The sequence below is a fragment of the Xenopus laevis genome, chromosome 6L (genome assembly GCF_017654675.1).
Source record: "Xenopus laevis strain J_2021 chromosome 6L, Xenopus_laevis_v10.1, whole genome shotgun sequence".
NCBI classification, from domain to species: domain Eukaryota; kingdom Metazoa; phylum Chordata; class Amphibia; order Anura; family Pipidae; genus Xenopus; species Xenopus laevis.
Genome location: NC_054381.1, coordinates 31,370,024 through 31,394,415, shown reverse-complemented (window position 1 = coordinate 31,394,415; position 24,392 = coordinate 31,370,024). Strand labels below are relative to the sequence as shown.

Genomic DNA, 24,392 nt, shown 5'->3' with positions numbered 1-24,392 from the left:
TCCATTCAAGTAGGCAATTATCAACAAGTGCTGGCAAAACGTTAACTGGTGAAAATTGTATCAGGTGTCAGGTGCTGAGAATGATTCCAAGAAACACATGCTGCTGCACTCTGAATCCTGTGAAAAGTGGTTTATTGTGCTAACAAACTAGGCAACGTTTCGGGCCAAGGCTCATGAGAAAGGGCGCTGGCCCAAAACGTTGCCTAGTTTGTTGGCACAATAAACCACTTTTCACAGGATTCAGAGTGCTGCAGTGTGTTTCTCTGAGTTATAAGTGGGTCCCTGGCAGGGGGACCAGCAGCTTGCACCCGACGCTACAACAATCGGCGAGTTATAGTTGAGCATCGCCCGCATTTGAAGGTGCTGAGAATACTATTACACACATGGTATTGATTGCTAAAAAAAAAAAAAGTGTCAAACAACAAAACATAGTCCATAGTGAGCAGCATTCATCCCCAATCACTATGTGCACTTTTAACCAGCAGGCTTGGTATGATTATAGCACCGTAGGCTGGTACTGAACAACTGTATTAGGTTGGAATGATTGCACTGTTTGTATGTCTTAAATGAGAACTAAACCCAAAAAATTAATATGGCAAAAATTGCCATATGTTATATACTGCACGAATTGCACCAGCCTAAAGTTTCAGCTTCTCAATAGCAGCAATGATGCAAACTTGTCATAGGGGGTCACCATCTTGGAAAGTGTCTGTGACACTCACATGCTCAGTGGGCTCTGAGCAGCTGTTGAGAAGCTAAGCTTAGGGGTTGTCATAAATTATGTAGCCAAAATGAGGTTTCTGTGCTGCCATGTAGTAAGTATCTGTATTAATTATCAGTCTTATATTGTGACATTTCTATTCTATGTGTACTGTATATTGTGAGTTGGTTCCTAAGCTCAGTAAGCAACAGCAGCACAGATCATGTGCAGTGAATTAGCACAAAAGATGATGGGGAGCTACTGGGGCATCTTCAAAGACACAGATCTTCCCTGCTAAAGGGCTGCAGTTGCGTTGGGCTGGTACAGAAGCTCAAAACATAATGTACAACATTTCTAGCCCATGTCTTTAGTTAAGCTTTACTTCTCATTTTTGAACATTTATATACCCTCTCGCTAGCAGTTCACTGAGAATCAACATCCTGTACAATAGGCAAACAAAAATACACTAAAGCTTACCTTGCACTTCAGTTAGATGTTGCTCCAAGGCTATAGGACATGAACTTTCTTGCAAAGAGCTTTCCTTGTTTTCTGTTCCATCCATATTTTCTGGCTTTTTCTCCAGGAAATGTCTGTTTATGTTCTGAACAAAAAAAGATATATATATATATATATATATATATATATATATATATATATATATATATATATATATATATATATATATATATATATACACACACACATATATATATATATACATATTTCACACATATCTCTCCTGCTAATGCTCAACTTCGAATCCCACTCTACTCCAATAAATGAAGACATTTTTAAATTTAGACAAACAGCTATTGAACATGAAGACTGCAGTCCTACCTCATTAATATGATTTAGTTCATTACTGATCCTCTTAATTAGCAATTCTATTAAGATCTGACACGATTTTGAATCTCCACCTGAATAAAACAACAAAAAAACATACTAAAATCAAATGTAGTCAAATGTTAGTAATGAGTATAAAACTAGTAACTAGTATACAAAAGATATCTGAAAACTGATGGAAGTTGTTTTATTGTATGCTTTGACCATATTTAACCCGTTTCATTATAACAGATTTTTCTAACCATCTCAGACTTCTGATGGCTGTAGGAAGATTTGGTCATTATTGCCTATTCTGATTTCATAGCTGAATGGAACGGGCATTTTCTTTCTGGGCCCCAAACACAAATTCTCCCAGCTTTAAATGAATACCAAACATCCTGCTGTAGAAATGTATGTCCTACTACAGAATGAAAGGCTATTACTATAATTCATTGCTTTAAAAATATGCAGAATACCTGTTTTTGGTAACTGGAGGGCTTGCAGGTCTTGCTGGTGTACATCTTGCAGCTCTTTAGTTTTCAGTTCCTGGATCTTTAGCATCTCCTTCTTAAGACTGCAGAGTTCATCCTCTTTATGTTTTTGCATGTTTTCATTGATTAGTTCGATGTGAGCATTGTAAATCTGAGTAAGACTTATTCGTTGAGCTTCCAACTGAAGCTTCAAGTCAGCCTGAGAAAAAAAATGAGTGAACAAGCATTCAAAAGACTGAAACTTTAGAATATTCCCAGTGGACAACTAAGTCTTTGTTAGATGCTTTGACAGCCATCTGAAACATCAACTTAATCATTCCAATACAGGTATGGGATCTGTTATCCAGAAACCAGTTATCCAGAAAGCTCCGAATTACGGAACTGCCATATCCCATACAATCAATTTTATCCAAATAATCCAAGTTTTCATAAAAGTTTCCTTTTTCTCTGTAATAATAAAACAGTACCTTGTATTTCATCCAAACTAAGATATAATTAATCCTTTTTGGAAGCAAAACCAGCCTGTTCTGTTTATTTAATATTTAAATGATTTTCTCGTAGACATAAGGTACAAAGATCCAAATTATGGAAAGATCCGTTATCCAAAATACCCCAGGTCCCAAACATTCTGGATAACAGGTCCAAATTGAAGGGAATCCCCTTTTAAAGGGTCTTTCAGCTAAAATGAGTTAACAAGGCATTAGTTAATGAGAAGAATGGCAGCTCACAAAAAACTGTGAAAAATTGGTAAATGGCCAATATACATCTGTCTTCAACTTGAACAAAAGAGAGTCATTGGGTTGAAAATATATTCCGCCTATTCTTTTCTTGCATGCATATATTATAAAAGCATTAATAAATCATGTTTAAAGATAGATACCTCCCCCTCTATTGTAATCAGGACAGTTTAACTAGAGATAATGAATAATGAGGTCTATTGAAGGAGAATCTCCCTCCCTCAGCTGCTGACTATGTTTTAGCATTAACTGCCTTCACCTCTAATTAACAACCGATGAAGTTGTAAAAAAAAGTACTTTCAGATTCACTGTACACAACAATAAAGAGCAAAATCCATAGATATTTTAACACAGCAGGCATAAATTATACCTACCAAAAGCCTTATTCATTGAACTCATGCTGAACACACAGTTGTTGCCCCTTGAAATTTCAAAGCTATGGCTTAATCTGGGTCCCATTCAGAAACACATATTCTTACCACTACTGACCCTTCTAAAATAAATAAATTGATTTAAATAAGCCTATTTAAACCAAAAAATAAGCAAAAGATACCTACCTGAGCATAGTGCAGTTCCTGTTGAAGACCGTCTCTTTCTTTCTGTGTTCTTACCAAGAGAGCAGATTCAGTGTCTACTCTGTGTGACAATTCGTGGAGCCTTTGCATGGTGAACTCTGTCTCTTCCTCAACCTTTGAATCACAAGTTTCCGGAGATAAGTGTGAAAGTGAACAGTTATTTAGATGCTGAATATCTTCATGCACTTCATAAATCAAACTCTCTTCCGCAAGGGAGGTGTCACTCTTGTCGATCTCTTCATTTGACATTATTTCCAATCTATTGTTCAAAGATTTTTTGTCAGATTGAACACTTAATGTCTCTTTCATGCCTATTACCTTGTCCTTCTGGTGATCAGACAAAGCATTATCTCTTTCTTGGCATAATGATTTCACATGTTCCTTCAGCAGATTAATTTCATTTTGCTTCAACTGCATCTGCTCAGAGAGATCAGAAAGTTTCAAAGACAATTCGTGCTTATCACGTTGGGCAATCTCAAGCTTTTCCATTAACTCAGTAGTATCTTTCTCAACAACTTCTCCAGCCTCAAGTGCATCTGCTTTGACAAGTTTAGGTGGACCAGGAACCTCATGCTTGATGTCTTTAAGAGCTAAGTTTTCCTCTGTACAAATGCCTTTTAACTTTGCCAACTCTTTATTAAGAGAGTTAAGGTTTGTGCTGTATTCTTCTTCTCTTTTTGTTATCCTATCTTCTAGTTGCTCCTTTATCTTCAAAAGGCATGTATATTCTTCTTGTAATTCATGGAAGTTGACCTCAAAATTTTTCTCTGCAAATGAAAATGTGTTCTTTTGTCTTTCAATCTCCTCCTTTAATATAAATTCCAATTTATGAAGTTGCTTAATCTCTAACGTAAGCTTTTCTATTTCATTTCTTAACTCTGGGTTTTTATCATCACTCTGTTCACTGACAGAACCAATAATGCTGTAGTTTTTTAGAGTAGTCTGCAAAGTATTGTTTTCATCTCTGAGAATTCTAATATCCACCTTTAGAGATGCAATCTGCTCATCTAGAGCATCTTTTTCTTTAACTTCTTTTTCAAGCAACTTAATTTTAAGTTGAAGCATCTCAAAGTCTTGCTCTGTTGTTTCCTTTTCCTTCTCTTCCATCTTGTAAGGTTCAAGCTCTTTCTGAAGTTCATTCATCTGAATCATCATTTCTTCAGATCGGGGATCACCAACTGAATGTAGTAGGTCTTTCAGCTTTGAAATCTCCAGCATTAAATTGTTCTTTTTGGTTACTAAGCTATCTTTTTCACATTGCATTGTGATTATAGTCTGGCTCATATCTTGTTGCATATTATCAAGTTGTTGCCTAAACTGTGAATCAAGATTTTGTTTTAGATTCTCAATGTTAACTGAATGTTCTCGAGTTAAATCTTCCCTAAGTTTTGAGAGTTCCTCTTCTTGGCTGAACAAAAAATGTGTCCTAAGCTTCTCTAATTCAGCTTCTTGAGATTCAGCCATCCTATCTAAAACAGCATCTTTTTCCCTCTCTAACATATCAAGCTTAATTTTGTAATTTGTAATTTCAGCTTCGTGTTTGGTTTCTAACTCTTTCATATATGCATTTACAGCTGCCAGCTCTGCTTTCAGATCATCCGTTGTGACAAGTAAACTGCTAGCTTCACTGAGTTTGCTTTCTTTTTCTGTTATGCTTTCTTTCGCTTTTTCAATTTGCTCTCGAGCAAGACTCAGATCCTGCAACAAGTCTTTGATTTGCCCTTGTAACAGAGATTTCTCAGATGATACAGCTTTAATTTGCAAGAAAAAATCTTCCTTCATTTTACTTTGATGTTTCTTAGAATGCTGCAGTTGGGCATTCAATTGGTTTATTGTAATACTGAGTTCATTGATTTGTTCATTGGTTATACTAACTGTTGACTGGGTAGAAATGTTATCTAATTCTGCTTTATGCTGTGCAAGAAGCTTTTCAATCTCAGATGCATGTTGCTTGATTAATGCCTGTTTCATCTGCACTATCTGTTGACCATACATTTCATCTAGTTCTGCCCGAAGCTGATCTAGTTTCCTTTCTGCTTCCAGCTCCATTCGTTGAACTACGTCTGCCTCAGACTGATTGCCTTTATAGTGTTTTCTCTGTAGCTCTTCCACTGTACCCATCAGCAGCTTTACTTCTTCGGAAGATTGTCTTTCTCTCTGTTTGGAAGTGCTAAAGTCTTCAGTCAGGTTATTTATTTCTTGGTTTTTTATTACTAACTCTTGCCTCAATTCTTCGGCTGATTTTTCAACTAGTGATATTCTTTCTGTTAGCTGGCTTGATTTTCTTTCTTCCTCCTCTAATGCTGTTTTCATGTTATCAATGGACACATCTTTTTCGTTTAGCTTTCTTTCATACAACAGTTCAAGTTCTTTAAGCTAATGAAATAAAAAGCATAGCCTGGATAAAGTGACAACACAAGTATGGAACAGACTCAACAGAGGACATAATACAATGTGAAGCAAACGTTCGCTATGTTAACAAATTAATTTCACTTGATGTTTCTTCTCATTAAAACCTGTAACTCTGACACATAGAAAATATAACAACACAAAAATAATAAGTAAAATGAGAGCATTTATTTTAGATCTGATAAGAGGCCCTAAACAGCATCCTTTTGTATCAACTCAATCTCAAACTAGTTGAGTTATTCTGGCAATGTTTGTAAATAATACAGTGGTGTGAAAAACTATTTGCCCCCTTCCTGATTTCTTATTCTTTTGCATGTTTGTCACACTTAAATGTTTCTGCTCATCAAAAACCGTTAACTATTAGTCAAAGATAACATAATTGAACACAAAATGCAGTTTTTAAATGAAGGTTTACGTTATTAAGGGAGAAAAAAAACTCCAAATCTACATGGGCCTGTGTGAAAAAGTGATTGCCCCCCTTGTTAAAAAATAACTTAACTGTGGTTTATCACACCTGAGTTCAATTTCAAAGGTTATAAAGCCATTTCTAAAGCTTTGGGACTCCAGCGAACCACAGTGAGAGCCATTATCCACAAATGGCAAAAACTTGGAACAGTGGTGAACCTTCCCAGGAGTGGCCGGCCGACCAAAATTACCCCAAGAGCGCAGAGACAACTCATCCGAGAGGCCACAAAAGACCCCAGGACAACATCTAAAGAACTGCAGGACTCACTTGCCTCAATTAAGGTCAGTGTTCACGACTCCACCATAAGAAAGAGACTGGGCAAAAACGGCCTGCATGGCAGATTTCCAAGGCGCAAACCACTTTTAAGCAAAAAGAACATTAAGGCTCGTCTCAATTTTGCTAAAAAACATCTCAATGATTGCCAAGACTTTTGGGAAAATACCTTGTGGACCGACGAGACAAAAGTTGAACTTTTTGGAAGGTGCGCGTCCCGTTACATCTGGCGTAAAAGTAACACAGCATTTCAGAAAAAGAACATCATACCAACTGTAAAATATGGTGGTGGTAGTGTGATGGTCTGGGGTTGTTTTGCTGCTTCAGGACCTGGAAGACTTGCTGTGATAGATGGAACCATGAATTCTACTGTCTACCAAAAAATCCTGAAGGAGAATGTCCGGCCATCTGTTCGTCAACTCAAGCTGAAGCGATCTTGGGTGCTGCAGCAGGACAATGACCCAAAACACACCAGCAAATCCATCTCTGAATGGCTGAAGAAAAACAAAATGAAGACTTTGGAGTGGCCTAGTCAAAGTCCTGACCTGAATCCTATTGAGATGTTGTGGCATGACCTTAAAAAGGCGGTTCATGCTAGAAAACCCTCAAATAAAGCTGAATTACAACAATTCTGCAAAGATGAGTGGGCCAAAATTCCTCCAGAGCGCTGTAAAAGACTCGTTGCAAGTTATCGCAAACGCTTGATTGCAGTTATTGCTGCTAAGGGTGGCCCAACCAGTTATTAGGTTCAGGGGGCAAATACTTTTTCACACAGGTTTGGATTTCTTTTCTCCCTAAATAATAAAAACCCTCATTTAAAAACTGCATTTTGTGTTTACTTGTGTTTACTTGTGTTATCTTTGACTAATAGTTAAATGTGTTTGATGATCAGAAACATTTTGTGTGACAAACAGGCAAATAGTTTTTCACACCACTGTAGATGTCCTAGATGTTGCAACAAGCAACTGCAGGAAAATACATGCTGAACGCTATGGCAAACATAGTATATTGACTACCACAGAAGTAGAACGTTAATTCTTGTCTTGATAAACTTGATTAATGCATAACTTACTTCAGTAAGGAAGAGTTTAAGGAACTCTACTTAGTGAAATGTGTGTGTTTACAAACCTGTTCCATATCCTGAATCTTGGCCTGCAGGGATACATTATGTGCCTTGTAGCTTTCATTATCTTTCTGAAAAAGTTTTAGCTGGCGCTCTTGTTCTTCCAGCTGTTGGTGATAAGTGAGCATTTGCTGCTTTGACTGAAGAAGATCCGCTGCTGTACTTGTATGACTATTGTTTCTAAGTGCTTCACTTGCCTGTAACTGTACATAACATACAATTAGAACATGTGACAAACAAATAAATTATTTTCTTTCTTAACTGGAAAATGGTTAGGGTGATTTCTGGAAAAACTACAGTTGAGCATGGATCTCAGCCAATGGAATTTTCCACCCAAATGGTGTACCTGATCAGGTATACGGCAGAGAAGCAAAAGATATGGTCCTATACATGGGATGATTAGCTTCCAAATTGACCAGTAAATGACATATTAGCTGCTAATTTTGAATAACCAAATACTAATGCCTTTAGCAAAATCTCCTTGCCTTGTTTATACAATGCATAGGTGCAACTGGAATCAATGACTGTAAATAATTAATAAATTGCCACTGTTTTTCCTGGATGCGGAAAAATATAGAAAAGTGAGAAGGAAGTTTCTTACATGCTGAAACTGAATCTTTAATTTTTGGCTTTGTTCTGTAAGTTCAAGAAACTCTTTCATTATTTCATCTTTTTCCTTTCTCGCTTCTTGGAGGTTTGTTGTAAGTTGGGTGATGATATCGTCTCTTTGCTTTATTGCCGTTTCAAACTCTTGAAGCTGCACAAAACACAAAAAGTTATGAGGGACACATTTACTTTACCTTTTCATTATTCCTTACATAAAAGGGATATCTGTTCTGTTTCTGAATGCCTAACTGCAACTGACAAAAGCTGTGCCAGTATACATATTCTAGTTATTTCTGAAAAGCTAGCAAGTACATAGTGCATGAATACATCATTTTATATGAACTTGACCTCTTAAGGAACAGGAAACTAGACATAACTCTTGAAAATAGATGTGAAAAGCGAATGATAAATGTTATTGTATTGGGAAAATAAAATTATTCTGCCTTTAAAAAGCTTCTCATATTCTTTTACATTGAAATGGGAAAAAAATGCTTGTTTTCTTTAGGGCTCTATTCTGCTCATACCACTGTACATTCTGCTGCTGCTTGTGTATAGCAGGGCAAGGAAGAGTACGGGTAAATGACTTGTGCGTCTGAGCATACAATGTAAATGAATGCTTTTTTTAATTGTTGGCAACAGATCACAGTGAAAGTTTTACAGGTACACAATTCTTTTTTTCAACTGGAGTTTTGAAAGTAACACAAATAACACAAAACAATATTATCTGTCTCTGGGGGTGAGAGGGTAAGGGTAACATAAAAAGTAATCAGCATGATCAGTGTGATCCATTTACATGAAATCCGTCGAGTAACTATGCAACATGAAAAAGGAAAAAAAGAACAAAATAAATATTTTAAAAACATAGTAATGTTTGATAGATAATACCCATGTAACATATTGTCACTCTTGGAAACAGAACAGAAAAAATATTTCTAGAGCACAACAAGGTACAATTCCAAAACAGGACAAGTTGCACTAATCTACACACCATTTACATATGTATCTGAGGTGTACAAATACATTCGCTCACCATAAAACTTCCTGCCATTTGAGCAGATAGGCGGCACACAGTTTTCCTGATGTGCAACTTGACATGAGAGGAAAATATGATTAAAAATAGGTATGTAAGTATTAAGAAATAATCTGGGTAACAGCAAACTAAAACCCAAGCAGTAAAATGCTTCTAAAGCATAATGGTGATAATTCAGTGTATTATATACTTATCACTGCACATTCGTGTTTGGCACGAATGAGTGCAAAGTCAATGAACAGTTACAGACACCAAACTCTGAAGTTTTTAATCTCAATAAAAAGCATTAGTCTAAAGAGATGTACTATATCTGTTCCAATTATTAAGAATTATATGAGAGTGCAGTAATATGGTTTTGTTAATTAAGATAAAGCACAGTAGCCCTAACAATCTAGTCCTAAATGAGTGACGTTAAAGGGATAATGTCATGGAAAAAATTTTTTTTTCAAAATGAATCAATTAATAGTGCTGCTCCAGCAGACTTCTGCACTGAAATCCATTTCTCAAAAGAGCAAACAGATTTTTTTATATTCAATTTTGAAATCTGACATGGGGCTGCCCCAAGTCATGTGACTTGTGCTCTGATAAACTTCAATCACTATTTACTGCTGTACTGCAAGTTGGAGTGATATCACCCCCTCCCTTTTCCCCCCCAGCAGCCAAACAAAAGAACAATGGGAAGGTAACCAGATAGCAGCTCCCTAACACAAGATAACAGCTGCCTGGTAGATCTAAGAACAACACTCAATAGTAAAAACCCATGTCTCACTGAGACACATTCAGTTACATTGAGAAGGAAAAACAGCAGCCTGTCAGAAAGCATTTCTCTCCTAAAGTGCAGGCACAAGTCACATGACCAGGGGCAGCTGGGAAATTGACAATATGTCTAGCCCCATGTCAGATTTCAAAATTGAATATAAAAAAATCTGTTTGCTCTTTTGAGAAATGGATTTCAGCGCAGAATTCTGCTGGTGCAGCACTATTAACTGATTCACTTTGAAAAATATTTTTTTCCCATGACAGTATCCTTTTAAAGATTAAATGATCCTGAATCATGCAGTGGACAGCTCACTTGCTGAAAAAGAAGCAATGGCTTGGTTCAGCAATAGCCGAGATGACACCATGCTCAATATTTTAATTTTTAAATGTAAAGGAATACACACACACAAAGTGTAAGAAACAATGGGTGGCAATACAAGCATTGCTCTGTAAGCAGAATGAAAAAGTCACTCATGGTGCCACTTAAGCAGAGCTATGGTGACACTATCTGCCATGTAACTTTGCTATTTTTATGGGCTTTTCCCCAAAAAATCCCCTATACATAACTCAACCATGTCAGATCTTCCTTAACATGAAATGAAATTGCACTAATGCACTAGTCATCAATAAAACTGGGATGATAGTTCAACACTGTGTTATTTGTAGAGCAGGCATTCAAAGAGACAGTCCTCTATGCAGTTACAGTTAAAAAAAACAAATGTTTATTGAAGTACAAACATAGATTACAGCCTTACGCTGTTTCATGTTCTCACAAAACGTCATACTTAATCAACTTAAGACACTGTGATATCTGCTCCCCTTAGCTGAAGATTCAGGGCAGGGCACCTGGGTCTCCTCATAAACTGTGTGTCTCTTTAAAAAAAAAAAAAAAAAGGTTTTTTTTTTTTTATGTTTATGTTTTTTAGATTCAGAATGCATGTCGTGGCAAATCTACTGCTTGATTAGATACCTTTGCATTGTGTAGAACAGGGGTCCTCAAACCTTTTTTACCTGTCAGCAACACTCTGTAAAAGGAGTTGGGGAGCACTGCAAGTATGAAAAATATTTCTGGGTTGTGTAAAATAAGTGCTGTGATTGCCCATTTTGTATGTGGACTGGTAGCCTACAAGGGGTTTTTATTCATATTATTTTTATGCAACCAAACCTTGCCTCCAAGCCAGGAATTCAAAAATAAGCACCTGATTTGAGGCCACTGGGAGCAAAATCAAAGGGGCTGGTGAGTAACATGTTGCTCATGAGCCACTGGTTGGGGATCACTGCTGTAGAGGCTGAGGTAAAAGAAAATCATGTAATTACTGTTATAAACAATCACAAGTTAAAACCAAACTGGGGATGATTTCACTTGTATAGCAACCATCTACAATTCCAGCTGTAAAAGCTAAAAGAAGATACAAGAGGTGTCATGCACAACAAAGCCTATGTACCTGCTGCAGTCCTTGTGTGCCATAGGCTGCCCTCATCTCCTCCAGCTCTTTGTTCAGCTCTTCAATTTCTTGCTGCTTTCCAGCCAGCTCATCCTCCATCACCTCTAGCCTTGTCAGAGAGCTGCATGTGCCGTGCTCAGAGAAAGTCTCTCGCACTTCGAATTCTTCTTCTTCCTGAAACAATCCAATAAGGTGGTTAATGAAGCCAGCTCGAGGAGTCTTAAAAGTCCAAGTGCTCCTCTCTAGACCCACCACCACTACTTTTCTCACATTAGAATATCAGGGCTGAGCGAGCTGACTGCCATGACAACCGTTCTCGAGATAATTTGCGCTTCAAGAGCACTGACACATTTCCACCAGATTCTTTACTGTCTCTGAAACACTGACAGGACAAATCGGATAGATCTTGCCGGTGTTATGCAAAAGACGTGAAAGATACAGAGGAGAAGCAGAAAGCAACACTGCATCACGCACGTTTGTTATTAAGGAAAGTTCTTTTGTTATATATCCTGGTTGTTCAGGCAGAAGTGAAGGGGTTACAGAATGTCAGGCATGTTGTGTTAGTGATAGAGCAAAATGCTTCTGATATCATACTGTACCCTCACAAGCTCTGCTGTACTGTTTGCTCTCGGGAGAAAACTGGCACCAGTTACCTGCAGCAAAAAATAATTTCAGAACTGTTGTTACCATGCATTTTCTAAATGCAACACGGATTTGGGAACATAACTCATACTTTCTATGTAAAACTGCAAATAAACAGTACAGGTATGGGATTCGTTACCCAGAAACCCATTATCCAAATTATGGAAAGGCCATCTTCCGTAGACTCCATTATAATTAAACCATCCAAATTTTAAAAAATTATTTCCTTTTTCTCTGTAATAATAAAACAGTACCTTGTACTTAATCCAAGCTAAGATATAGTTAATCCTTACTGGAAGTAAAACCAGCCTATTGGGTTTATTTAATGTTTACATGATTTTCTAGTAGACTTAAGGTATGAAGATCTAAATTATGAAAAGATCCGTTATCCATCAAACCCCAGGTCCCAAGCATTCTGATAACAGGTGCCATACCTGTACCTATCAAATTGAAGGGAATCCCATTTCAAAGGGTCTTTCAGCTAAAATATGTTAAAAAGGCACTGAAAGAACTGGAAAACCCCAGGTCCGGGGCATTCTGGATAACAGGCCCCATACTTGTATAAAAAAAGGTGAATGGTTTATTTCTGTTTTTTTTTTTTTTTTTAGAAGAGAGTTATTTTATTTGTGGCTTAGTAATTTTATAAACTTTTCTTGGATATACCAGGTTACACAATTGGAGATACAAGGCACACAGTGCAAGTTGGGCACTTTCTCTCTCAAAATCCCAACTGACAAGATTATGGGATAGTAATTTAATGTTTACAAAAAAATCTAAATTTGCTCAAACCTACTTTCATAGCTACAGATCCTTTAAAGGAATAAAATCCACACATGGTTTTTGTGTGCCAAGTTTATTTTCTGCAATACCAAGAAATACATTGCCTTTAACCAAAGCTCACTCTCAGTGGTAACTGCACAGTAACTGGCTTACCTAAAGGACAAAGCTGCAGTGTTATACCATAATACTGAAAAAGCCATGTTTATTTCTGGAAATTCATCTTCCAAAAACTGTAATCATAAATAAAGCTCATTCACACTCGTATTAGAATCACTTCCAGCTTCTAGGATTATGCTAGCTTTGACTTGGTAGGACATATCATTTCCCGTAGTCTAATGCCTACTTGAAACACTGGGCAAATCTGTCATTGTTAGAGGTTGGAAATAGAACTAGGGTAAGATTACACGAGAGTGGGTATGAATATTAAGCCTATATCCTGTTTATCTGTTGCTTAAGTATTCATTTTGCAGGTATAGTTTTCCTTTAGTTATGATCACACAATAATTCCAAAACTAGTAAGCAAATAAAGGCTCCCCGGAAGGGCCCTGCATTTCTGGGGGGGGGCCCTTACTTGGTTAGAGTGGAATTATTGTGCTAATGCTACGTATTGTGCAAGCAGAGCAACATTATACCTATCTAATGTGATATTGTAGCTAATGCCAGAGTAATGTGCTGGCGAGCCTGATGAGATTTGGTCTTCAATCCTACTTTTGACTGCTTTGATTTTACAACTAATGGCAAACAATCACTTGATTCATGAATCTTTTAAAGGAACACAGTGATGCTCAGGTGTGAATGAATGGAATAAAGCAGCATTGTGGTTTCATTTGCTTTATATTTGCAGGCTCCTTGGAAACAGATTCACTAAAAAGTAATAACCGCAATGGAACCAGCATTCGGAAACTTGGCCCGACAGTTATTTACGGTTACAATTATATTTGTTCCGGATATGTTCCTTTGCTTCATTTTTGTAGCAATGCATCTTCTCTTTCCTCAACTAATACTAATAAAAACTATCATTTGAAGGCCCTTAACAGGCCCCTGTTTCCATGTTGGACTACGTGTATGTTTTTAGTAAAGAGAGAATTATCAACAGCCAATGTTTGTCACACATGCACCAGATTTCTCCATAAAATGCATGTATACATATACCAGTCAGTTTGTATGATAACTTGCTCCCAATACTGAAGAACTCTTAACACACTACTGGCTTGAATGTGACTACACAAAGTATGTGCATGGTGCAACTAGCAAAAATGAAAAAAGCAAGCCAATCATTTCCCCTTAGGGATTAGTATTCCCCTTTATGCATATAGTGCCAACATATTCCACAGCAATACCGTATATACTCGAGTATAAGCAGAGTTTTTCAGCCCCCAAAATATGCTGAAAAACTCTACCTCGGCTTATACTCGGGTCAAGCGCAAAAGAATATTCGGCGGCGTCCAAGAATGGTCGCCGGCATCCAAAAACGAGACGCCGGCACCTCCAATGGGAGCAGAAACCCTCAATTTTTTGATTGAAACTTACCAGAAGCTGCTGCATGTCTCACCCTCGGCTTATACTCGAGTCAATAAGCTTTCCCAGTTTTTGGAGGTAAAATTAGGTACCTCGGCTTATACTCTGGACAGCTTATACTCGAGTATATACGGTACATCATTAAAGGTTCTGTTCACCTTTAAGTTAACTTTATTTTAATGTAGATTGATATTCAGAGACGATTTGCATTTGGTTTTCATTTTTTTATTATTTGTGGTTTTTGAGCTATTTAGCAGCTCTCCAGTTTGCAATTTCAGCAACCTGGTTGCTAGGGTCCAAATTACCCTAGCAACCATGCATTTGATGATTTGAATAAGAGACTGGAATATGAATAGGAGAGGGTCTGAAAAGAAAGATGAATAATAAAAAAGTAGCAATAACAATAAATTTGTAGTTTTACAGAGCATTCATTTTTTAGATAGGGCCAGTGACCCCCATTTGAAAGCTGGAAAGAGTCAGAAGAAGAAGGCAAAAAAGTCAAAAACTATACAGAGTAAATAATGAAGACTAATTGAAAAGTTCCTTAGAAGTGACCATTTTATAACATACCAAAAAATTTACTTAAAAGTACTTTAATAAAGATAAAGACATTGTATAAAGACATTGTTACTACAACTGCCTGGAGGATTGCTCTTTAAGTGCCTACCCTACAAACAATACAGTGAAGTCTGCTCCCTTTCGCTGAAGGCTCGGGGCAGAGCACCTGGGCCCCCTCATGTATGTGGGGGAGTCTCTTTAAAAGAAATGTTTTGGTGATGACTGCCTGGAAACAAACCTATCTCCACAGTACTGCAAGTCTAACCACTGCACCACTCTGCTGCCCTCTTCTCCCAAATCAAGGAAAGCTAAATGGCTTCACTCCACATAGTGATCTAATAATGAAACTATGACTCAGATTAGCAACCTAAATATAAATGGCCAAATTGCACAATATTTTAAGGGTCACCCCAGCAACTGTCAGAGGCTGCCAGTGAGTAGGCTTCTGTGTTACCCTTCTACCCCCATTCCCTGGCTGAGGCTGCTCATACAGCAAGCTGTTTATTGTGTGCCAACTTGAGTCTGACAGTTGCTGATAGCAGATGTTTGGGAAGCCTGAAGCGTCTCCAAATGCGACTCCGGGCTAATCGCTGTCTCTGCTTCAAACTGAAGCCGATGTGAAGTTCTTTCCAATACACAGAGAAAGTCCCCATTGGAATATTATTTTAAGAAGGATAATTACTTGTGAGGCTTTAGCAAACATTCAAGTGCCTAAATGGCTTCTTATCAAAAATACATATTTGCCTTGTCAAAAAGAGTGGGGAATAGCCAGGAGGATAACCTCTGCTCAACTATCCACAAATACCATCCCAGAATAAAAATATACATATATAATGTTTCTGTAGGCTCAAGTTAACATTACAGTATCTTCTCAGGAAAGTGACCAGCACTGCTGTATCTGTGTCTTACTTTATTGTTACAGTGATAAACTGGTAACCATTTGTTCCACTTTATAACAAAACACTCACTGCTGGGTACATTCTATTCTGACTCACTCCAGGGAAGCACAAAATATGTCAGTACAACTGCTCTCCTCAGTCGACAGCAATACACAAATATACATGCCATGTCACTAGATTTCTGTAACTACCATTACATTTCCATCGCAGAATCCTTTGTGAAAGATTCGGCCGAATACCGAACCAAATCCGAATTTGCATATGCAAATTAGGGGCGGGAAAGGAAAAAGTGTTAACATTTTTCTCACTTCCTTCTTTGGTAATGAAAAGTCAAGCGATTTCCTTGGATTTGGTTCGGCCAGACAAAAGGATTCGGCCGAATCCAAATCCTGCTCAAAAAGGCCGAATCCTGGCTGAATCCCGAACCAAATCCAGGATTCGGTGTACCCCTAATTTAAAGGAAACAACGCTCCGTATAATGGTACATGTTCAGCATCAAGTAAGTGATGCACCCGGAATAGTTCCCCTCAAAGCCGCCCCCAGCCCCGCGAACCGGCATTAACCTGACCCTCTGACACTGCTAAAAGATCTTCTGTGCTGTTTCAGTGACGCTGGGCTAGGGGCGGAGTGATCCTTTCATAGGCTAATTAGAAATAAAAACAGGACTTCAGCCTATGGAAGGATAGTTCTGCCCCCAGCCCAGCGTCACTGAAGCAACACAGAAGTTAGTAGTGTCAGTGGGTCGGTTGCACAAAGGTTTGCGGGGCTGGGGGTGAACTATTCCTATTGAGGGGAACTATTCCGGGTGCAGCACATACTTGATACTGACACATTCCTATGATTTTTATAGGAACGTGTTGGTATCACTTTAAAAACAGTTTTTTCTTTTTTATTATGTCTTAAGCCTGAATTCCAACTCTCTTTTTCTTCTCACTCCATCTGTTATCAGGCTATTTAAACCAAGCTAGGGGTCCATTTTAAAAAAAGAAAACCTTGGGGCAAATTTATTAAAGGGCAAAGTGACCAACGCTGGCGTAAATTCACTAGCGAAGTAGAGACTGTAGCGCTACTTCACACTCTAACACCAGGCGAATTTTCGCTCTGGCGAATGGAGGTAACTACGCAAATTCACTAAGATGCGGATTTTAATGAACGTTACCTCTTGCGCCAGAGTTGCCTTCGCCACCTTAGACCAGGTGAAGTGCAATAGAGTAGATAGGAATTCCTCAAAAAAAAAACTTGACTTTTCAGTTTTTCAGGGTGATAGGCTGCAAAAGATCGTAATTTTTTTTTAGGGTACCTGGCTTTCCCCCTACATTTCCTTAATGATGGCACATAAACTATACACTGGGCACAAGTGTAGGGCATTATAACAACTTTCTTTTATTTTATTAAGGTTCCCTGGGCTTGTGTAATGTAATGTATTTGCTGCAACATAAACGTCCATTGAAATTTAACATCCCGCCATATGCAAATTAGCCAACACTAGCGCAACTTCGCTTTGCTTGCAGAATTAACGCTAGCGAAACTTCGCCATCGTTCAGCACCCTGGACGCAACTTCGCATTTTAATGAATTAGTGTTGTCCTGGCAAATTTTCGCCTGGCGAAGTGAGGCGATGTGAGCGAAGCTGTCGCTGGCGAATTTCTGCAGGTTAGTGAATTTGCCCCCTTGTCTCTTCTACAGGCACAGCCCTTGTCAAAACTTTAAAAAGCAGTAATTCATTATACAGAAGGCTTCTTGGTGGACGGGTAATTTGTTTAATTACCTTCTCCATCTGTTACACTTGCTCAAAAAAACAAAGCAAGGAAAAAGAAAGGTTTCAGTCCTGGTCTTTTTTAAAATATAGATATATAATAGCTATATAATAGATATGATATAATATCTAGACACGTTGGCAAAAAAGTAAGTTGATTCCAAGTCTAACAAAACACATTGCATCACTGGGGTCTGCTCTTTAGACTATACCTAACACTGCGGCTATTCCCAACTGGAAGCATGCTGCTTATAGCACAACCGGATGATATTTACACTGACACATGACTTAAATTGTTGCACTAAATACTAGTTAATGGAAGAATAAAATGGAAATTATGATACTAACAAAATGAACACTGGAACTTGTGGAATATATATTTTTAATCAACATAAAGTAAGCTTACAATATTCAATATGTGTAGAATAAAACAATGGTCAATAATACGGACAAGAAGATGGGTGGTTTCCATGTAGCATGCATATATATCACTTTAAACATCAGTCTTACCTCAGAACTATAATCATCAGCTGTACTGGAAATTTCACTTTCGTGCTAAAATTGAAACAAAATAAGGAAGCCATTCAACTGTGTTTATTTACATGCTTACTGTATGTTTATAGGTCCAGTAGCTCTCAATTATGCAATTTTGCAATCTGAAATATACACTTTGAAAACTGTATAAGAATATTACATGAAGTTGTACCTGGTATCACAACATGACCTCCACGATGAGTCTACAACTTAAAGGAAAAGTAACACCAAAAAATGAAAGAATTTTTAAGTAATGCAAATACAATGTACTGTTTTACTGCATTGGTAAAACTGGTGTGTTTGCTTCAAAAACACAAAAAAGCCGTAGCCATGGGGGAAGCAATTCAAAGCTGAAAAAGGATAAAAGGCACAGGATACACAGCAGATACCAGGTAAGCTCTGTAGTATACAATGGGGTTCTTCAGACTGTATCCGTTATCTACTTTGTATCCTGTGTTTGAATGGCTGCTCCCACGGCTACAGAACAGCTTGTTTATATGAACTATAGCTGTGTTTTTGAAACAACACACCAGTTTTACCAGTGGAGGGCAACACTACATTATATTTTCATTCCTTTAAAACACTTTAATTTGTTGGTGTTACTGTTCCTCTAAGTGCCCAATTTTATTTTAGAAAGGAATGAAGGAGAGAGAGAGAGAAATAAAGTTGCAACAACTGTAACCAGCAACTCACGTCGCACCAAAATCATTTATTCATAATGCACAGATAGTATGATTAGTAAGAGACTCCTATATTCTGCAATGTCAGTAAGGGGAAACTATGTTGAGTACACAAGCAAGGCAATGATAAAATGTATCTTTGGCCAAAAGAGTACAAAGTTTGCAGGAACACCTAAGGAAGATCAGAGTCAATGGGGTATATTTATCAGAGTGAAGTTAGAGATCTCCACAGTCCTCTAGAGTGAAATTTCGATACTCTCCATTCATTTCTATGGGATTTTGAAAGGCGTATTTATCAAAGGGTGAATTTTCACTTTCACCCATTGATAAATACTCTTTTAAAAATCCCATAGAAATAAATGGAGAGTGGTGGAATTTCACTCTAATGGACTGTGGGGGTCTTCAATGTAACTCTTTGATAAATATGCACCAATATTTGCACCAGGACCAATAGCTATGCATCTTACTTCTGTAAGACTGCAGTCATATTAAGAAGGGAGAAACTCTGAAGACTGATCTAATAGTTGCTTTTTTATTGTTTAATTAAACAGAGTGCACAGAGCATGATGTAACTCCTGCTGGGTATAAAGAGATCATGATGTAGCTGCTGCTGGGTCTAAGGATATTAGAAGGCACAGGGGATTAGGATTACTACAGTACTAACTTTTTTTTATTAGTAATAAGGCAAAAGGGTCGCAAGGTTAAAATCCATAGAATAAAGTACTGCAAAAAAGTTATAAATAAAAATCAATCTTAATAATGTAAATAGTGGTCTCACAAGCAGATCTATAATTTATTTAAAGGAGAGTTCAACCCTAAAGTAAAAAAAAAAAAAACTCTACCCCCCTACACTACATCGTCCCCCGGCGCATGCGTAGTTGGAGCAATTTTCGTAGTTGGAGCAATTTTCTGTTTAGCGACAACTGCGCATGCGCCGAAAGTCACAGTAATTGCAGAAGCGGCGCTCTCATTCCATAGATTACCAAAGAGGAAGATGGCTGCCGTGAACTCCGCTGGACAGACTTTGCAACGAGAGGTAAGTAAAGAGTTAGGGGCATTTGCCCGGGGGAGCAGCTAGGCTGGGGAGGGGGGGAAGGAGGGAGGGGGTCTATGTAGGGTAAGGTTTATTTTTAATTAAGGGTTTAGTTCTCCTTTAAACATAATGTCAACCCAAAAAAATACATTTTGTCTAATAAAAGAAAGAATTCTAAGCAACTTTGCAATATACATTCATTCATTTTTTATGGTTTTTAAGTTATTTATATTATATGGTTTTTAAGTTAGTTATATTAGTGATGTGCGGGTCGGGGAAAGCTCAACCTACACCTGCACCCTCCAACACCCAGCTTCCCTCCTCCTTTTATAGACCTGCCCCGCTAATGACATCACAAAAGAGCAGGTGGGCAGGCAAGCACCTATAAAACAGAAGTCGGCCATCTGCAACCCACAAAACGGCACAGCAAGGTCAACCCAAACCAGTTTGACCAGTGGTTCACGTGGGTATCGGACCGGCCTGCACTACTGTATATATAAATTACTATTGAATGCAGTGCTTGTCTGTTCCTTTCTATTCTCTTCCTGGTGGCTTAGACTGTTGATACAATGTATGACAAGGCAGTTGATTTACTGACCCGTCTTTGCTGGGGAACCAAGACTTTTGCAACATTGTTTAAAGGGGTGGTTCACCTTAAGTTAATATTAAGTTAAGTTAATATAAAGTTATGTTTTAGCATGTTATAGAATGTCTTATTCCAAGAAACTTTTCAATTGGCCATCATTTTTTATTTTTTGAATTATTTGCCTTTTTCTTCCAACTCTTTCCAGCTTTTAAATGGGGGTTCACGTTCCCCATCTAAAGAAAATTCTCTTTAAGGCTACAAATATATGGTTATTGCTACTTTTTCTTACTCATCTTTGTATTCAGGCCCTCTCCTATTGCTATTCAAATCAATGCATGGTTATTAGGTTAACATGAGCCATAGCAACCAAACTGCTGAAATTGTCAACAGGAGAGCTGCTGAATAAAAAGCCAATTAACTAAAAAAAAAAACACAAATAATAAAACAAAAAAACAATTGCAAATTGTCTCAGAATGTCACGATCTACATCATATTAAAAGTTCATGTAAAGGTGAACAACCCTTTTAAAAAAGTAACAACCAGGAATTAGCCAAAACACTGTTTTTTAATTTTTTTATAGCAATTACAAGTTTTAATAAATGTATATTGGAAAGTTGCTTAGAATTAGGTTTTCTTTTATTAGGCAATTTTTTTATTTTGGGGTTGACTTGCCCTTTATGGCTTTTGGGCACAGGTCTCCTTTGCAGTGCAGTGTCTGGTCTCCCCACTTAGTTTAAAACAAGATTACAGATTGATATGTGACATATAATAGTAGAAGTCATGCTGCTATAGCCTCAGGAATATTAACTTTTACCCCCTTTCCCACTAATTGGGAAAACACAGTTTGGGAACCTATGGTATAAAGCAAAAAGTTTTTTTTTGCAAAAGTGGACTCCTAATTACAATGCAGGAAACAAACTGTGGCCTATTGTGAGTTCAGACATCCTCGCTATAGCCGTCAGAAATGAAATATGTTGCCAATGTTGTTTGCTCACATAGTTTGCAATTATATTTCGTTAAAGCTTTTTGACCCTTTAAAGTTGTGGATATCCAAACCAGTGCAGGACATGTTCTGAAGCGAGCAGACGGGATTATCTGCAGCTGACATTTACTTCACTAAGCATCAATGACAGTAGAGTTGCTCACTGGAATGTCTGGTCATCTTTAATTCATAAAGGTAAAATATTCCTCTACTCTGACCACTGGGGAACGATGCATACACACGAACTCCAAAGAGAAAAACAGAAAAGCTGGTGCAGAAGGAAAGAAGGCTCACAAAGGTTTGAATGTCATTGTTATTGGCTGCTCATAATAAGCCACACATAATTATGCACAGGAACTGACCAAGAACATATAAACTCTTGTCAATAAATTCACTACAGTTGATAAGGCTTGAACTGTAAATACATTTGCTGGGCGTATACTTTAAAGGAATTGTTCAGAATAAAAATAAAAACCGGGTGTGCAAAATAAAAAATGTTTTCAATACAATTAGTTAGCCAATAACGTAATGTATAAAGGCTGGAGTTACTGGGTGTCTAAAATAATATCCAGAATACTACTTCCTGCTTTTCAGCTCTCCAGGCAGTAACCAATCGATCAGAGACTTGAGGAGGGGGAACATGGGTCATAACTGTTGCTTTTGATTCTGAGCTGAATGCTGAGGATCAATTGCAAACTCACTGAACGGTTATGTCCCATCTGGCCTCCCTTAAATTCACTGACTAACTCAGAGTGAGAGAGGTGAAAAGCAGGAAGTAGTGTTCTGGCTATTATGTTAGACAAGATTTATTTCTGGAAACACTTACTTCTACTGTGTAAGTCTTGTCATGTTTTATAGTTTCCCCATGGGGTAAAGTCCTCATGATGGAGAACTCTTCGGTAGCAGCAGCTCCATCAGTGCTTTGGGAGTGACCATGATGTGAAGAAGTTGTTTCTTGGGCATCTTCAGCCGTTTTCTGTCCTTTGGAGCCAGCTGAGGATTTCTTTTTTTTAGGCTTCTTTGATGGATGCTGGCCATCTTTACGCTGTCTGAACTGAGCAAGCTGCAACACACAAGAGAAAGGATTAATACATAATATATATAATTTATGTGAGGGTAGGGAGGGGTCGGTGTGTATATGTATGGAAGCTGGATTTCATTTGGAGGGGTTTAGCATGATGGACTTTGGTCTTTTTTCATCCTGATTTAACTATGTAACTATGCAATATAAAGAGGTTGTACTGTTCATATCCAGCAACCTGATATAGGTATGGGATCCGTTATCCAGAAACCCATTATCCAGAAAGCTCCAAATTACAGAAAGGTTGTCTCCCAAAAACGACATTATAATCAAATAATCCAAATTTTTAAAAACAATTTCCTTTTTCTCTGTAATAATAAAACAGTAGCTTGTACTTGATCCTAATTAAGATATAATTAATCCTCTTTGGAAGCAAAACCAGCCTATTGGGTTATTTAATGTTTACGTGATTTTCTAGTAGACTAAAGGTATGAAGATCCAAATTATGGAAAGAACAATTATCCGGAAAACCCCAGGTCCCGAGCATTCTGGATAACAGGTCCCATACCTGTACTTAGAAATTGGGAAGGCTGTCTCCAATACTGTCCATTTAGAGGGGTGGTTCACCTTTAATTTAACTTTTAGTATGTTATGGAATAGCTCAATCTAAGCAACTTTTCTTCGTTTTTTTCTTTTTTATAGTTTTTTAATGATTTTGCTTATTCTTCTGTCTCTTTACAGCTTTCAAATGGAGGTCAGTGACACCACCTAAAAAAACAAATGCTCTGTAAGGGTACACTTGATTTTTTATTACTCATCTTTCTATTCAGGCCCTCTACTATTCATATTGCAGTCTCTCTTTCAAATCAATGCATGGTTGCTAGGGAAATTTGGACCATAGCAATTATCTTAGTATCATTTTTACATTATACTAAAAGTTAATTTAAAGCTGAACACCCTCTTTAAAGGGGAAGAGCAGTGACATCTAGGAAATGCAGAGTGGAAAGTGAAAGGAATTGCCTGAGGCATAGAGGCTGAGATTTTTTCCAAATTTTTAAAAATGTATAACAGGTATGGATGTTTTAATTAAAAAAATAATTTGGGTTTCATGTTTAATTTGAAAATGATTTTTATTAAACAGTTTTTTTTATGCCTGGGTGACAGGTCCACGTTAAATGGGTTTGTTCACCTTTGAGTTAACTTTTAGTATGATATAGAGAGTGAAATTCTGAGACAATTTGCAACTGTTTTTCATTTTTATTATTTGTGGGTTTTGAGTTATGTAGTTTGTTATCCAGTAACTCTCCAGTTTGCTCTCTGGTTGCTAGGGTCCAAATCTCATGCCCCAATTTGAGTAAAAGACTGGAATATGAATAAGAGAGGGCCTGAATAGAAAGACAAGCAATAACAATACAATTGTAGCTTTACAGAGCACTTGTTTTAAAATGGGGGTCAATGACCCCCATTAGAAAGCTGGAAAGAGTCGGAAGAAGAAGGCAAATAAACTGAAAACTATAAAAAATAAATAATGCATACGAGTTGAAAAGTTACTTAGAATTGGCAATTCTATAACATATTAAAAGTTAACGATTGGTGGCTACAGAATCCCATTGGGATTATTAAATGGTTAAAACATTTTTTACATAATTAAGTTATGGTGATCCAAACTAAAGAAAAATATGAATATGGTAACCCCCAGGCCCCAAGCATTCTGGGTAATACATCCCATATATACACAGTAGATCTCTCTCACACAAGCTCTCTGTCTCTCTGATTTGCAAACACAGAAGCAATCCAAAGGAGCAACTAAACTGCCTATAATAAATTGCGACACAGGTACTTGTGGACGTTACACACTGGCACTACACCATTAAGGGAAGCAAAGGTTTATTTGCTCAGTGTTTCAGTCATGTTTACACGCCCTACTGATGACAAACCCGTATTACCTTGCTGGGAAGAAGAGAGTAT

At 37.6% G+C, this 24,392-nt stretch overlaps 1 protein-coding gene across 6 annotated transcripts in view; it reads right to left on the bottom strand.

The window, feature by feature from the left end:
- The window catches only part of LOC108718477 (A-kinase anchor protein 9), a 145,009-nt gene that overhangs the window by 106,304 nt on the left and 14,313 nt on the right, over positions 1 to 24,392 (bottom strand). For 3 of the 6 annotated variants that reach the window (XM_041565885.1, XM_041565888.1, XM_041565886.1), the window contains exons 2-11: positions 22,230 to 22,466; positions 18,099 to 18,143; positions 12,036 to 12,089; positions 11,437 to 11,610; positions 8,198 to 8,353; positions 7,602 to 7,799; positions 3,308 to 5,701; positions 1,999 to 2,212; positions 1,538 to 1,617; positions 1,178 to 1,301 (exon numbers count right to left, since the gene is read on the bottom strand). In XM_041565885.1, the coding sequence (XP_041421819.1) occupies positions 1,178 to 1,301; positions 1,538 to 1,617; positions 1,999 to 2,212; positions 3,308 to 5,701; positions 7,602 to 7,799; positions 8,198 to 8,353; positions 11,437 to 11,610; positions 12,036 to 12,089; positions 18,099 to 18,143; positions 22,230 to 22,466 (3,676 nt within the window). The remainder of the gene's footprint in view (positions 1 to 1,177; positions 1,302 to 1,537; positions 1,618 to 1,998; positions 2,213 to 3,307; positions 5,702 to 7,601; positions 7,800 to 8,197; positions 8,354 to 11,436; positions 11,611 to 12,035; positions 12,090 to 18,098; positions 18,144 to 22,229; positions 22,467 to 24,392) is intronic. The other 3 variants (XM_041565887.1, XM_041565889.1, XM_041565890.1) reach the window with 3 other exon arrangements.